This window comes from Apteryx mantelli, chromosome 5 (assembly GCF_036417845.1).
Source record: "Apteryx mantelli isolate bAptMan1 chromosome 5, bAptMan1.hap1, whole genome shotgun sequence".
Taxonomy (NCBI): Eukaryota; Metazoa; Chordata; class Aves; order Apterygiformes; family Apterygidae; genus Apteryx; species Apteryx mantelli.
Window position 1 is genome coordinate 20406792 of NC_089982.1, and position 17363 is coordinate 20424154.

Consider the following 17363-nt stretch of genomic DNA (forward strand, 5'->3'; position numbering starts at 1 on the left):
GGGAAGTGGAAAAATCAACATAAGTATTGTCGTACAAAACTAAGTTATCCAAGCTTTAAAGACTCCTGGGGGTAGGGGCATATATTAACACACACAAAAAAAAACCCCACACACCACACAAAGCATTGTTCCAGAATTGGGCTTAATGGGACTTCTCACATGGCAAAACCCACTGTACTTGAACTACTTTGACTCAAAAAGCTGTTCTTTTTCAAGATTGACAGCTGCCACATGAAGGGAAATATAAGCAGAAGATTTGCAAAACTGAAGAGCAAACATTAAATTACAATTAATGCAGATAACCAAACTTTTCTTGGGAGGTGATTTTTTAAATATACCTTGTTTGACAAAACTGTGCGAGTTCAATCAATTTTAATTCAAGATTAAAAAAAAAACAAAACACTTGTTAATAAAACTTTTATGGTCAAATCAACCTTTGTTATAACAGCAATGATGTCAATAATATTACAAAAGAGAGAAATCTGGTGCAGTCTGCTGTCAATCAGTTCTTCTCAGCCATATTATGTTTCATTCATCACACTGCATGCTCCACCTTCCTAACCCAGAGGGAAAAGAATTAAAAGGTCACATCTTAGCCAATAAAATATATTTATCTGTTCTGTGGGGAGAAAACATATCTTTAATCAGTCATCCAAACATGACAACAGACTACCCAGAAGGTTGCATGCCACTGTACATCAATAAACATCTTTATCCAGGAAATGAAAAATATCAAACCAGCAAAGATATGAAAAAGGAACTCAAAGCCCTGTCAAAAAAATTACAAAATTAAGGATGAGTTCTGCATTCAGTAAATAGATGATATAAACATAGCAGAAATAAGCAGCGCTGGGAGCTAGATTCAGACAGCACACTCTGGAATTTTAAGTAACATGGCAAAACACATTGGATCCTTTCTATATCTATCTGTATTTTCTTTCAGGTCTAGGTCAGCTCTCCTTTTCTTTTCCATTTGTTTTTTATAGAAATACTTCAATGGGATCATAAAAAAGTAATATCCTGCTGATATAAATTTCTGGATTCTTTTAATCCCCAAATTTGTTTTCTCCTCCATTCTTTCAGCCTCGCTAATCAAAATTTCCCGGGAAACAGTCCTTATGGAAAATGAGGAATTAAGAAAGAATGTCTATATTGTATAGTCTGTTCATCTACTTCTACTGCACATCAAGACAAACCTAAGGTGCCTTGCAAGACAAAAATAGTACTGGGATGCTAAGAAAATACATTGATTTTTACCATCCAGTCTGCTCCCAAAATATACACAGCACACTCATATCACCAAAGAATGTTAGTAACTGTAGAATACAGTTTTCCCACTAGAATTACTATAACCAGAATAAGACTAACTGGTATTTTCTGTCCTGGAAAAACTTTGGCCTACGGTGGTGTTTCATCTGTGGAATGAACAGGTTTATATACACACAACTGCACTAAAACAAACTTAATAACCTGATCATAGCCAACCAGGAGGCACTTCAAATGCCAAAACATAAGGACCTTTAAGACTGGGATGGAGAATCAAGATGACAAGATTGCAAAAGCAGCACAAAAGAGCTGGCTAATAAAGAGGAACGATGACAGTGCCCATGCCTTGAAAGGGTTTGAAGCTAAAAGTATCTGAATACAAGGGAAAGAAAAGTTAAAGAAACATAAGGAATATAGGCATTCCTATTTACATAATATTGCTTTTTTTTTTTTTAAGGAATAAATTCATGTTACACAGGTCTTTCCCAGAAGCTGAAAAAAAGTTTCATTGCTTCCAAAAGAGAGCAAATACAGTAAGCTGAAGACTTCTGAAAATGTGTTAATAGAACTTCTAGGGATAAAAATCAAATCACACAAGTCCCCTGAACCATGAGCATAGATTCTTAATCCTTCCTCTGAAAAGCCAGCACAATACAGACGCTATAAAATCTACTAGTTGTTTGTACTGTCTTATTTTCAGTTCCAATCAATCACTTCATTATATTTTCACCACTTCCTGTGATTAGGTAGGTTTTGTTTTTATCCTTTTTTTCTTTCAAATCAATTATACTAAAACAAAGACATAAACCTTGCAGTGCGAAAACAGCAGGGTCAGAACAAGCCAATCCAACTTGACCAACAGAACCAGAAAGTAAGTAACTGCACACGGCTGAAAAATGGATGCACCATACTTACACTGAAACATATAATAAAATAGATGTGTATCTATGAATCTAAATTGTAAGAACATAAAACAACTTCATGGAATTTCACCTGCAATGTTATATAAAAGCTGCTTCTAGTGCTATGTTTAGCCATCACACACCAACTTTCAGTACCATCTAAGACTCAGTCATCCTGAGTTTTTACATTTTTCTGCTTCCCTTCAAACTACAAGCAATCCTCAGAAAGGGTACGTTACTCTTTCTGTCACAGGCTTTGTCCTTCTCAAAATTTTATTCATAATTCAGACTCTTTTCTTAAGCAATTGCTACCCGAATCTTGCTTCCACTGAATTAAGCAGAAGCTTTGCCACCGAACCCAAAATAAGACAGACATGCAGAACCATACATAATAGCCTGTTAGGCTGGTCAGATGACCAAGGTTGAACCTTTTGGACTAAAAGACTTACACCCCTATTCCTGCCAACATCATCTTGGGGGTCCTGGTGGACAACAAGTTGACCATGAAACAGCAATGTGCCCTTGTGGCCAAGAAGGCCAATGGTCTCCTGGGCTGCATTAGGAAGAGTGTTGCCAGCAGGTCGAGGGAGGTGATTCTACCCCTCCCCTCAGCCCTGGTGAGGCCACACCTGGAGTACTGTGTCCAGTTCTGGTCTCTCCAGTACAAGAGAGACATGGAGCTACTGGAGCAAGTCTAGCGGAAGGCTACTAAGATGATTAAGGGACTGGAGCATCTCATATGAGGAAAGGCTGAAAGAGCTGGGCCTGTTCAGCCTGGAGAAGAAAAGGCTGAGAGGGGATCTTATCAATGCGTATAAGTATCTGAAGGGTTGGTGTAAAGAAGATGGGGCCAGACTTTTCTCAGTGCTGCCCAGCGACAGGACAAGAGGCAATGGGCACAAACTGAAACACAGGAAGTTCCATCTGAACATGAGGAAAAACTTCTTTACTGTGAGAGTGACTGAGCACTGAGGTTGCCCAGAGAGGTTGTGGAGTCTCCTTCCTTGGGTATTTTCAAAAGCAGTCTGGACGCGATCCTGTGCAATGTGCTCTAGGTGACCCTGCTTGAGCAGAGGGGTTGGATTAGATGGTCTCCAGAGGTCCCTTCCAACCTCAACGATTCTGTGATCCTACTCCACAAATGGGCTCTCCGAGGACTACTTACAAAATGAGACATCATGACACACAAACACAAGCATCAGAACTTGACCCTGATGATGCATAAACACTCAATTCACTAAAACATGCAAGCACATGCTTAATTTCTGTTGAAGTCTGTGGGTTCTAGGTAAACGCTTGAGCGCTTTTGGAAGGGCTTTCTGAAGAATCTACTGGAAATTAATAATTATTAATTTCTACTGAAGTAGAAGTACCCCTGTGCTTTTCTGTGGGTGTTACGCCTTCCACAACAGTAGAATTCTTGGCATTTGGTAGGAGGTATCCAGCAGTGTGGTTGACTGCACCTCATAAAATCTAATTATGCTGACACTACCATTTAAAGAAAATTTTAAATACATGGAAATAATCACTTACAAACCTATTTTTTGTTCACCTTTTACAGTTGGGAAACATATTAATTTACAATAATTAATAAATCTGGAAGACAAAGGAAAATAAATTTATTAAGCTTAAAATAATTTTAGCCATTCAGTTGGCCCCCAGTCCTATGTGCAGAAGGCTAATTGCCAGCAGTGACTGCAGCACTAGTTGCAAGAAGGGGATTTATGCTGGCATTCTTGTTAGAACTGAGGTATTTTTAAAGGAATGTCAGTATGCATTTACATTTCAAACTTTATTGCTCTGCTTTAAGAAGAGAAAGAATGCCTGCTATTGTTATTTAAAAATATTTACAAAATCTTTGGTATCTGGTTTTAGTCCTACAGAATTGAAATCAAAACTAATATCTCCTTACAATGTGTCGCTTTTATAAAGAAAATAATATAACAATTAGAAAACCACATTTAGTGAAAACATTACAGTTTTTAGAAGAGAAATGCAACCACTGTTCAGTCTAGACAAAGTTTAAGGCTACTGTTGAGTTAGAAGGAGCCATATGTAGACAGCTTTGCAAGCTATGAAGAGATGAAAATCTGGCTGCTTTCAGCATCCGAGCCTTTCAAAACCCAGTTTCATTTGAACATTTGAGTTCCTACCATGGAGAGCCACAAGAGGATGAATATCTCAAGCTAATGATGTCTATACCAGTTACAGAACTTTAATCTGAAATCAGAGGCCACATTCTCACTCTCCTGCTCACAGATTGTCTGCTACCAAAAGGAGAGAGGGAAATTCAGTGTAGCCTATTTTCAAATAATCTTTATTTCTCTTTAAAGAATAAGAAAATGGAAATTGCCTTGGTGGCCATTTGGCAGCAGCCTTGTTCTCACAGCACAGGGGTCTTTCAAAATCACCTCTGTATGTTTGTTTCACGAAGGCTTTCCGAAATCATCTTTAACAGACATATATTGTACTATTATATAATCCCAGTGAAAAATTGCAGAAGCTGCGCAGAATAAAGCGGCAAAAATGGAATCACGTGGGGAAGTAAAGACGTAATTTACTCTTAGGTTCACAAATAGCAAGCAACAGAAAAAAGACCAAGTTTCCATATTTCTTCTTACATTAAACCATGTGCCTCTCTGAACACAGAAATAATAACAGCATTAACGATGAAAATAAAAGCCCACCAAGTCCAGTGTAAAAGCAGTTCTAACAGCAAATTAGTCATATTCCAGAAGGTATGATTTACTATGTGAAATTTATAATAGTTACCCAAATGAAGTAACAACACTTTATTTGCCTTATCCCTTCCTGCTCTGTCAGATGCCTGACCACGACAATCACTGCAGTTGGGAAGGCATAGTACTTTAACGGCAGTGCTTTTCAGCCCTTGTTTTCTCAGATAAGGCTTCCAAGACAATGCCATTTTGAGATATATACCTGTCCACTGGCAACAAGCATGAGAACACCAACTCACTTTAAGCTGTCCAAAATGGGACTATCGCATAGCAATATCTTTCAATCTCTACAAAACGTTCTTCTAAACTGAAATAGCTACCAAGAGGTGAAGAGTTCCATATCACATTTCTAACCCAAATAACAGCTAGCCTTCTTTGTAAAAATATTTTTGACAGCTATTCATATAAATTATCCTCATCTTATGAATCTTCCCTACCTGAAAATTTTCTGCAGATCATTTTGTTCTGACTTCTGTCTGGCGAGGATTTTCACAAAGCATGTAAGAAACATTCTATCACTCATTATCTATTTAATAAAATATACTTCTTAAAAATAAAGGTCGGGTAATAATTGGTGTAATGTGGAGCTCTAGTGGTAGTGGGGAAGTAAAGCAGCATATAACACCAACTGTGAGACAGACCTTTAGTCTGAAAACAGTAAGTGAAAATATTACAATAAATGAACTTAAATAATGATTATTAAAAGTGAGACAGCTTGGAAACAAACTCAGTAGTGTTTCAGGCTCACTGTGTACATCTTTGCATACAACTTGATAAGCAACCCTCATTTTTAGTGCACAAACTTGAATCTTATCATTTATTCTTGTTAAGCAACAGAAAAACAAAAGCAACACTGTACATTCATGCTAGCCTTGAAAAATAAAAATATATATAATGCAATTCAGCAGGAAATCAGTGTTTCCTTCCAAAGCTAGGGGAGAGTTGAGTAATTCTAAGCATTCTCTTAAAACAGTCCTAAGCCAACAAATATATTGTGCTTTTCATGCTAGCCATAGTAATACCTATTCCAGCCAGTAAAGTACTCTGCTTTCAGCTGTATTATCAGCAAAATACCAACCACTGGAATCAGTTTTAACACTGAGATTCAGTAGTCCTTTCAGACTGATGCATTTGGCAGGTTAGACCCTTAACTGGAAGAGTTCCTTACTTATATGCACAGTACTATCACACATCCTATTACCAAACATTACCATTATCTTAATTCTTATTGAATGTCAATATTCCACTTGTGAAGGAGATGTTTTTTCATAATGGAGTGGCAGGATGTGTAATGCATACTGTATGTCCACTGTGCTTCATCACACAGAGGATGCTAGAATTACTGCATCACCTATGGAAACATTAGCATTATTTTCTTAATTTTTAAGATACCTTTTTGAACTTGGGTACATATTAGCATAAGTTTATATAGCTAAAACAATATTGAACAGTTATTTGACTGTCAAAAAAAAAATCACCAAAAAATAAATCATAGTACTATCTGTGTGTACAAATAACTGATCCCAGTATCACAGGGCCCATTTCCAAAGTCAAGCAACATCACTGGCTGTGTAAATACAACCAGTTCTGAATCCTCAATATGAAACTTATAGTCCCTTCCTAGAAGTGCTGATTTTATCCATGAGGACAAAAAAAAAACAGAGACATTAATGAAAAGCTCTTGTATATACTACTGCAGACTTACAATGGACTCTCCATTTATTTTAACCTCTTTTAAATTGTTTGATACCTTCAATAGCAATTTTTATTCTACTTCCCAAAACAAGTTCACAGTGCCTTGATTCAGTGTCACACCATTTAAGACAGAATATATTTCTTCTTGCTAGGGTAGATCATTAACTTCTTCGTGTTACTTTCTAGGCACCTCCCAGTCTAACTGAGGTTTCTGTTACCGTTAATTCCAATTCAGTGCTACAGGGCAAACAGGATAAAATTCTGGCTTTACACCTTTTCCACCCAAGGTATACTTATCCATAGAAACGGCATCCCCTTTATCTGACTTATATTTTTATTACATGTGTTTGAGAAACACAGAATACCAAAATGCAGAGAGTCATAAATCTCCTACTGATGAGAAGATTTCCAAGTTGTGTCTGTTACCTGGTGGGCAGTTGCATTCTGGAGGCACTTCTCTCGCTACTCTTATTTTTGCCAAATGCTCATAAGATTTCTGTGGGTGAAAAAAAACAACATGAGGGAACTTGGTAAGCTCAGTCCATTAGAGCCAGCATTACAGACCTGCATGACTGTAAACTGTGATTTACAACTATTTCATAGGCTGCATAACTAGTGATGACTTCTTTACTTGGACCCAGCCCAAAGCGTATCAGTGACTTCTCCACCCCCACAACAACCAAAACAAGCCCGCCACAAGCGGCTGTCTCCCTCCTTCGCCGCCCGTCACCCCGGCACAAACGCCCCCCGTGCTTCCCCTCCCCGCACACACACAGCGGTCCTCGGCGCAGGGAATAAATGTAGGAACCGAGGCGCGGACACATCCGCAAGTTACGGATGAGAAAACGGTCAACGGTTTCGACGTGAAGGTCAATCGCTCTGTCACGCCGTTGCGCCAACGGCCGCCGCGCGAGCCCCAACGGCCGCCGCGCGCGCGAGCCCGAGCCCGAGCCCTCCCCCCCGGGCGGCGCGCAGCCCCGCCGCGGGCGCCTTCGCCAGCCTCGGCAGTTTTGGCGTCCGACCGTGCCCAAACGCAGCCCCCACTCGCAGCGCCGACGCCCCCCGAGGCGGACCGCAGCCCCCCGAGCCGGCGTCACCCCCAGGCCCTCGCCTCAAGCCCGGCTCCCCGGCCCCGCCGCCGCCGCCGCCGCCGCCGCCGCCGCCCGGGGACGGGGCTCGCTTTCGGCTCCCGCCTTCCCACCGCGGAGCTGCCCCCGGCCGGGCGCCCACGCCGCGCCGCCGCTGTCCCGGCGCCCCCCACGCCCGTCCCGCGCCCCGCGCACCTGGGCGAGGAGTCGCTCCACTTTCTCTTGCATCATCGCGTTCAGCTGCTCCAGGGAAAAGCCGGGCAGCGGCGGGAGCGGCGCGGCGGCAGAGAGGCCCCCCCGGGCGCCCTCGATGGCCGAGACTCTCGCCTGCAGGTCGCTGGTCCGCACCCCCAGGTAGACGCAGGAGGCCGCCGCCAGCGCTGACAGGAGGGCGGCCAGCGCCGAGCTGCACGGCGCGGTCCGGCCCGGGCAGCGGTCCCCGCCGCAGCCGGGCTTCCCGCTGCCATCCCGTCCTGTGGCTTCTTGGCTCTTCCCCAGCATGCTTTTGCACCCTTCAGCTGCGGCAGCTTTTATTTCCTTTCCTCCGCCCCCCATGGAGGCAATTAGTTTGCAAACAGCGGCAACAAAAACAACAGCAAGAATAATAACAATAAAGTACGATAAGATAAATGATAAAAAGGCGGAATAAAAAGAAAAAAAGACCCGCAATGAATGGAAGAAAAGCCGGCAGCCGGGTTACACACTTTCAAAGCAGAGAGGTGTCGCGCACCGGAGCCTTCATGGCCAGCCTCCCCGGCGCGCCCGGGAGCGGCGGCGAGGCGGTCCGCGGCAGGGGGGCGGCGGGGAGCCGCGGCGCCAGCCGGGCAGAGAGCAGGCAGCAGGGCTGGGCGCGGGGCGAGCCCCGCTCCTCCAGCCGCCCGCAGGAACGCCCTTCGGACCGACTAGTGTGCTCTGCAAACGTTTTGCCACTTGTCAGCGAGGCTTGCGGCGCGGGGCGGAAAGCCCCCACCCCCGCCGCCGGACTTGTTGCTCCCCCTCCACCTGCCTGCCGGCGCCGAGCCGCGCCGAGCCGAGCCAGGCGGCGGCAGCCGCGTCGCCCCGCCGCGCGCGCGAACCCGCCCGCCCGCTCTGCCCCGCTGTCAGCCGCGGCGCGGAGCCGCCGCCGCCGCCCCCGCGCGCCCGCTCATTAGCATAACGCATTCACCTAGGCGGAGGGGCTTCTTTGCGTAATGTATGCGGGGCGCGCGGGTCGTTAGACCAACAAACGAGGGGGCGGGGCGGGGCGGGGGCCCGGGCCGCCGCTGCAGGGCAGCGGGCCGCAGGGATGCGCGCCTGCCTCGGCGGCTCTGCAGAATAGCGTTATTTACCGCCCTTTACTGTGCCGTTGCATGTCCGAGGTGCGCGCGTGAGCCACGCCGGAGCGCTCTGTGGTTTGGCTCTGTTTTCGGCGCGCAGGCAATAAACGCGTATACTTGCGCGGGTGGCTCCACCGTGAAGCTGCGCGCACGCGGTATGAGGGCTCTCTCCCGACACAGGAGCGTGCACAAACTCCGCATTGCTCGAGAGAGCTGCGCTTCCCTCCACTTATGGAGTCATTTTCTTGCTAATTTTCTTTAGCTAATTTTCTGTTTGTTTATTTACCAAGTTGCTTCTTCACTGCTCCACGCACACGGACGAGTTTTCATTACTGCTGATCTGCATGACTAGAAAAGAAGCATTAACCTGCGATGAATTACACGCGTGGCTGGCTGGAATGCTCGTTTGCTGTTCATTTCCCCTCTGTCTCTTCTCCCCTGCATGCTGCATTTACCTGTTGTAGTTTGGTTCTCACTGTGGCATTACCACAAGCCAGCTGAGGCAGGCACTCAGTGTGCCCTTGCTTGTGCTTCTCAGGCCAGAGAAACTTCTCCAGCCAGGGCCAGGCTGAATGAACACGCAGCTCGCTCTGCTTTGCATTACTCATGCGAATACTTCCACTGACAACTTAGGAGATGTAAAGTCTTTCGGTGTAAGGAAGAGAATTGACAAACTATGGCACTTCTCAGGTAAGACTGAGAGTGCTGGTATGAATTGAGCTTTCTTACGGAGTCATATTTGTGGAGTTTTATTACCTATTGTTTTGAAGTATTTGAGCAATGGCAACTGTCACAAAAACATGAATCCCAAAAGCTGTGCATTTCAGTAGAATTGCCTAGTCATTGGAAAAAGAGTACCAGAAGTTCACAGCTAGGCATTCATTGTTTGCAATTTGTTTTTCTCCTTCCTAAAATGAAAAAAAAAAAAAAAAAACATTTCATGTACTCTAGTCAGGAGGAAGAAACCATGATTACACAGCTCTAGGTGATTCACGATAAACAGTTAATGGTTGCAATGAACAGTTTGCAGGCGAATTCCCCCAAGTCCCACATACCTTGTGTTCAGGACTTGTTAATAACAACTGCTCTTTTCAAAACAAGGACTTGCTCGCAGACTATCTGCTGACAATAAGAAGAAGACATGGTATTTGGAATGAATAATCTGACAGAGGGAAACAAATAATACCCACATGCTCATATTTGGTGTATAATACGGGCTCGCTGGCCGTGGTGTGCATATCGCTAGCAGTACCCGAGCTGCCCTGGCGTGGGGCGCAGGCCAGCACAGTGCAGGGGGCCATCGGCGCCAGCTGCAGTGCTTAGCATTTCCCCCTGCTGTTAGTATCCAGAGCCATTACTCACCCCTGCTTGTCGTGACATTCAGCAAAGAAAAGCTGCAAACCCAGAGGATGTGATTATCCTCCCCACTCTATACGCGGGATGGCTGAGACCATTGAAAAAGGGCCCATTCGAGGCAGGGCTGCTGAGAGCGCTGTGGTGCTGTACTCAAGTGGGCACTGCCTCATCTACACCAGCATGAAATTTTCTCCCAAGACCTACAGTTGGAAAGATCAGTTCTTGTTATTTTAATGCAAATACAGACTTTCTCCAGCTGCTTCAATGCCCCATACAGAAATATACCCCATTTACCCATATACCCCTATATTAACATCTGACCTGGCTCAATCTTTTACTTGGCCAAAGCAGTCTTTCTGTCCAAGTGTCTTCCTGTCCTAGCATCGTACTTCCATTTGTTTTGGACAAGACATATTCCACATCAGAAGTGAAATAACCTGAGATGGAAAGTCCCTTGTTGCATTAGATCTATGTAAATTTGCCATTTTAAAGACCACCAAATGAGCCAGATCATCATGTTTCTGTGGGACAAGATGCAGAGCTGCTCTCCTACTAGATAGCAATCTCATGCTAGGTTTTTCTTATTCCAAATAGGTTTGATAAGAAACCTTTATTTTTCTGCTGTCTGGAACATACAGAAAACACTGCTATACCAGAATCAAAGCCCAAACCAGGCAATAGCAACTTAAAAATATCCATGACATAGCTTTCATGGTTTTTGTTACAATGGGTAGCTACACTTCTACAGACATGGTCACAAACATTTCCCCTGCCGGGTCTCACCTCAGAAACCACTTACCCATTCCTTGTGTGTACGTCTACTCACACATATCCTCACACACATGGAAACCTGATGAAGAGCAGTGAGAGAAAAAAGACAGTGTCAAATCTTCCTCCTAGCTCCAGTTTACTTAAGCTACATTTTGCTTTATTACTAGAGCTTGTTTTTGAGAAAGATGTGTCATCTAAAAGTTTGTTAAAATGCTTAGAAAGTATTTGATAGTGACAAAATTTGAGAATAAATAATCTCTGTTCATTTTTTATGTGTTTTCTGTGAAACAGACACCAGAGGGGCTTTGAAAATGGAAGTCAGTAGTCCTGTTCTTACAGAAAAAAATATGGTGATTTTCCTCAGGGAGGCACATTTATCCACTTCACAGCCAGGTTAGTCCAGACTGGATGAGACTGGTCTATAAAATCTGAGCAGCAAGGTAAATTAAATACAATCTGATTGAACCTAGCACAGGATCTGTTAGTGTTGGTGAAAAACGTAACACAGTTGGTTTACCTGTTATAAAATTCTCTAGTCACTTCTACCTGAATAGAGTTACACAGCTATACCCACCTCTGTTCAGTTGCTTGATACCATCAGGCAGACAACCTGCAGCTTTGCAATATACTTACCCCATCTAAACACAATAAACCAGAGAGAAAACAAGTAAGACTCAGCTTTGCTGCTTTTGCTGTCTTTCCACAAGCGGGAGGCAAAGAGAATCCAGGACATGCGTGTGTTCCTGTGCCAGGGAGCCTGCTTCCTATTTTGTAGCCATGATGATGCCAGAGCTAAGGCGGCATCTATTTAGAATCATAGCTAAGATTGAAAACAGATTTATACAGCACTTTTCAGCATGCTATTCATGCAATGAGAAAACTGATTTTTATTTATTTTTTTCTTAAAAACCCACACTATTTTGTAGATTTTTTATTGGTTAAGATTTATTATTTTTGAATTACATGAATAACTGGGTCTAAGGAGTCAAACTCCTGCTCCAGGAGTAAAACAGATGGCTGTTCACATGAGCAAACAGTAATTTAACTGCTTGCAGGCAGGAACTGTGTCTCAGACATTGCTGGTCACAGTTAAGGTGATATACCACATAAGTTCAGGTTACAAAATACCTAAAATGTTTAAAATGCCTGTTCTGTATCTGGTAGCTAGAATAAAGCAGCTTGAAGTAAGAACTGTACCCCAGATATATTGAGCTGGCCATTAACACATGCAGGTGGAGTATAAGAAATCGAAGAAATTGCAGATCTACAGCAGTCAAACTCAAAACAGTAGCAAAAAAGGAAGAGAATTTTAAATCAGGTCTGCTGAAGTGCTCACGCACAGAGACCTAAGGCAACCAAGCTTCCCACCAGGAGGGGAGTGCTCTCACTTTGAAGATTCAAATCTCTGAGTGCCACATTTCAGCAGATCTCATGGACGACCAGGCCAAAGGTACTGACACAAGATGCTACTGTTTGCATTTCATGGGTCTGTGTTTGAAGATGTGGATAGTGTTTGCAGATAACAATTTTCCACCAGACAGGACTAGTGTCTGGAGTTCTTTCCATATTTTTATGTCTACAGTGCGCTGTATTCTGGCTGACCAATCCACAACTGGATTTCTTTACCAGATACAACATAAACTTGTGATTAGAAATATGCAAGAAAAGTCCAGAAAAAATAAGCACTCATCTGCAAAAACTACAAGTCACATTCAGTTTATGAACTATTTCATGTAAATGGTCAAGAAAGGCAGAAGATATAGAATAAATACAAGTGAAAACTGGAGTTTGTGACTCTGCTTTGGAACTGAGGTAACATACGGAACAATAAAAGCTTGAATAGTTAGTAATGATCATACACAATGCAAGATGGAGTTAAAACCTTCTATTCCAAATGTTCCTGCTTTCAAATTGAGTTTACATATTATTCATTATGCATGGGCTTGAATTGCATCTTCAGTCTACTGCTTCCTCCATTCTTTTCATCCCTACTCAGGTCAGACTCTAAATTACAATGTATCTTATGCCCTAAGTCAGATTTTTCCTCAACTTTTGTATATTTAAATAAGTAAACGGTGGTGTGGAACCAGAATTCGGCACTTCTGTGATTTGCCTCACCTCTCAGCTCTCTGTCATTCTGTATGTCAGCTGCTCATATTATCTGTCAAGATAGCACAGAATCACCAAAAAACAGAAAACAAGCCACTTCACTGTTTTGGAAAAAAAAAAAGCTAGAAAATCCTTTCACTTTTAAATATCCATTTGATTGCCTTCTGTCACTTTAAATTTAACATAAGCATATTAAAGTACAATATATATGATGAAGTACATTAATATACTTAGCAGATGGATAACACTTGCCTGTGATTTAATACTTAGATATACCCATTTCACATCTACTGTACAAACACTTCATATATTTGGATCTTTAAGTCAGACTTATCTTCAGACTAGAGGCAATTGAGTCACATGAGCATAGGATTTAGTTTATTAGTTCCATAACCTTACCAGTATTTTGGCAAACCTGATAAAAAAAAAAAAACTTGCATCTGGATTTTAATACATTTCACAGGATTTCCTTTTTCAACATGATGAAACCAGCTCTCCTAAACCTACAAACTGACTGATTCAAGATTCAGAATCAGTATATCATTTTTACTCAAATTCATGAGCAGTGTTCATATGAACGTATTGCAAAACATTCCATAATAAATAAAGTTACTATCTTAGATATTTCATAGCTTCAAATATTTGCTTTAAAATGCCATTGATGCTTGGGAAGTTCTGGCAAGAAATTACTGAGTGGAGAACCATAATCAGAAATAGAATGAGGAGACCAGACTTGAGAACCTCAGCCTGAAAAAGACTTCCTTGCTCTGACTCCAGGCCAATTAGTATCCCTTGGTTCCCTGGTTTATTTATTTGTATAAAAATAAACACCACCGGAATTCATGGGTCTTTGCAAGACTATGAGGACAAGGTTTCTATTAAAAAGTTTTCTATTAACACATAACTTTACTCACATGAGAAGTCTGATCCAAATCAACAGGATTATTCACATAAGTAAGCTTTCACATGTGCTGGAGTATCTGAAGGATATAGAAATGTTGAGTTGAATCAAGATGTAGAATCCATCATAAAAAGCAAATGATATAGCAGGGAAATTTTCTACATCTTATTAATTCCATAATTTTATTTTATTTCAATTTCCTGATTGTTTTTTCCTATCTTTTTTATGTGAGTCATTACTAAATAATTTCAGTATGCAGAAGCAGTTACATTTAAGGAACAATTTCATTTCTTTGATTAATGATTACAAGAAAGAATAAACTCCTGAGACATCATAGTGGAAACCACCTCTGAAAAAAGCAATAGTAACTTTGAGGATATTTTTTATGTCCCCACACAAAAGCAAGAGTTCCTAGAAATGTAACTATGAAGAGCACAGGACCGGGGCAGTCATACTTTTATGGCAGACATTATAATCCAGATAATTAACATCTCCCTGAGCGTTTTCAGTGATATTATACATCCTTTTAATGGGCTGAACCTTCTGTTACCTGCAGACATTGGGGCAAAGATGAAGAGGATTATTGTGGGGACAAACAATCAGGAATCAGAAAAGGCAGGAGACAGAGTACATGTGATTACTTTACCAACTTAAAAGGAAAGCACCAGGAAGCAAGCAAAAGAAAAATCACTGTATGGATTTTAATAGAGTGAGGGAGTTAGCAGGAATTCTTCCCTTTGTTACAGTGGATGGTGTCTTCTAAATGCCTTAAAGACAACTGAAGTCTGCTGGGTTTGGTTTTTTTTTGTTGTTTTTTTTTGATTTATGAATAAGTATATTCCAAGTAATTTATCTGGAATAAAATATCTTCTACAATCACCGCATATTCAAATACCAGTGCTTCATTTCAGACTGGCCTCCTTAACTCTGTTGGGGGCTGTGTTCTTATTTCTGTCAAATTACTGTAATGATAACAAGTGAAAATCCTTATCAGGATGTCCAGTACCCTCAGTTACCTTCAGCTTTCCTTCTTGATGCTATCGATGATTCCTCAACGCTTTTGAGCTTTTTATTTTATGTTGCTAGATCTGAAGCAGGCAGACTCTTGGGGGCTCCGAAGATTCCTTTTTTTCAATCAGTTCTTGAATGTCTCATTACTTCACTGAGGTCTGGGCACAGACGTCTACACACTCACTACTACCTCTCCAGGCAATCATATCTGAGGATAAAGAGCAGCATCATTCAACAAATTGTTAAAAAGCCAGTAGCTCAAGCACCAGCATTCTATCATAACTCTCAAAGCTGTTGCATCTTGAAGGGAAAATTTAGGAATTAGTTTCACTTCAGATTTGTTTTCCTATTTTATAGAATTTAATAATATTGTGACATAAATTAAATGCCATTATTTTTATAAAGAATGATTGACCTCAGGTAACTTTATCCTACTCTTCTGAAGACAATCAGAATTCAGCCACTGTTGGAGATAGATTCAGGATAAAGTACAAAACTTGAACAGATCACACTTGGATTCCACAGATATGTCAATTTTATTACTTCTTGGAGATTTTGGCTGCACTAATCCCTAATTTGAATACCTCTGTCAATGTTGGTTCCTTCTCAAGGTATTCAAAGATACAATTTCAAAATGCTATGCCATTAAGAGCCCAAGATTTTAATCTACTTCTGAAGGACATGAACAAAGTTTTCTGGAAAACTGTGGCTTGCTCTTACAAGTTTTCCAAATAAAAAATTTCCCTCTTGATGCTGCTCAGATCAGGTACAGCATAGCAATTCTTTACTGGGGAGATAAAAATGTCCAACTAGGTCACAGCCCAGGTAGGAAAATAACAAACAGAAAACTCTGCTCTAAAAGGCTCACCTGCACCTGCAGTAAAACTAATCCTTATTAATTTCTCTGGCTCAGAACAAGGAAAATTGTCAGCTGTTCCATAAGTATATGACAAAAAGTATGCAACAGAGTTACTGTGAGGTAGTGAAGAAGTGTGTCCTATGAATTTAACTTTTTTCTTACATATTCTGAGGAGAGAAGATACCTTGATCTTCTCAAACCTTTTACCCCTACTGAACACCCAGCTGTCACATAGCCCACTTTTACCCTCTCCCTGCAATGCACTTGAAACTGCTGCGTGTGCTGCAGACCTGGAAGACATGAAGACAGCCAGCAGTCTTTCCATACCTCCTGGCTTTTTGACTCTCTAGACTTCACTTTCTCTCTCTACAGACAGAAAATAGGAAAAAAGCTTAATGCCTGGAAGGCTGTGCAATAAGAATGATTATAAAAGCTATTGAAAGGGTGGTTTATAAGGCATAGGATGGTCAACTATTGAGGTTGTCTCCAAATATCAGTGTTAGAGTTCTCTCTTAGACATCTCTCCATCTATAAATAATGTTGTAACCTCTTCTATGTGAAGTTCTTAGAGAAGGAGAAGGGGGTAGGATATTTATGATATCTGGACAAAAACTAAGTCCTTATCATGAAAATTATCGAATTTGTGTGTCACTGAGCATGGCCTCCGAAGAGTTGTAGAGCTAAAGGGATATGGAGGTCAGTAAAGTGTTGGAAACCTGGCTCACAAAAGTTTAGGATATTTTTCCTTTCCACAAGCACAGAGATAAAGGAGGCCAGTCAGGAGATATTATCAGCTAAAGAATCCATAGATCTCCTACAGATTTCACAAGTGTTCTTGTGATGAAGCATAATGAAATGGCATGGCTGCTTGGGATTACTGGTCTCAGCATTATGTCTGGATCATCTCGACTCTGTCAGGCCCCAGCTGACAGAACCTTTACTGCATCTTTCCGAGGCACAGATTCTTCAAATTACTGTCATAGACTTCTTGTAGCTGTCATATTCTTTAGACTAGGTTTATTATCTTTTATGTCAATGGTAGCGTCAAGCCCTTGTGTCTTCCCTATTTGCCATGCCTGTAAGAAAATTTAAGTCTTTGATAGTAACGCTGGCTACGGAGCTCTAGCTCAGTGAGTACTGACATAAAGGGGAAAGGGACCACAAGGTAGCCTGTTAGCTTGGTATCAGTCATACTCCTTAGGCCAGGATCTTTTCTGTAGGGCTTCCATCTTATTAAAACTTACTAATTCCTATCTACAAATACAACCTAACACTACTACACTTCCTCCTAACATAAAACCCAAACATGTACGCTTCCCAGAAAATTGCATTGTTGCACAGTAGATACCTA

General features: G+C 41.7%; 1 protein-coding gene and 1 long non-coding RNA gene across 2 annotated transcripts in view; both read right to left on the reverse strand.

Moving 5' to 3' along the window:
- The window catches only part of COL25A1 (collagen type XXV alpha 1 chain), a 322190-nt gene extending 313759 nt beyond the window's left edge, over positions 1-8431 (reverse strand). Inside the window, exons 1-2 of the mRNA XM_067297090.1 lie at positions 7885-8431; positions 7028-7097 (exon numbers count right to left, since the gene is read on the reverse strand). Coding sequence (XP_067153191.1) covers positions 7028-7097; positions 7885-8244 — 430 coding nt within the window. The 5' untranslated portion in view covers positions 8245-8431. The remainder of the gene's footprint in view (positions 1-7027; positions 7098-7884) is intronic.
- Positions 8432-11096: 2665 nt separating this feature from the next.
- On the reverse strand, positions 11097-15188 carry LOC106491977 (uncharacterized). The gene is made up of 3 exons (XR_001293873.1): positions 15159-15188; positions 14156-14221; positions 11097-11211 (listed from the first exon to the last, which is right to left on the reverse strand). It is a non-coding gene; the product is annotated as an uncharacterized lncRNA (long non-coding RNA).
- Between the last annotated feature and the right edge of the window lie 2175 nt (positions 15189-17363).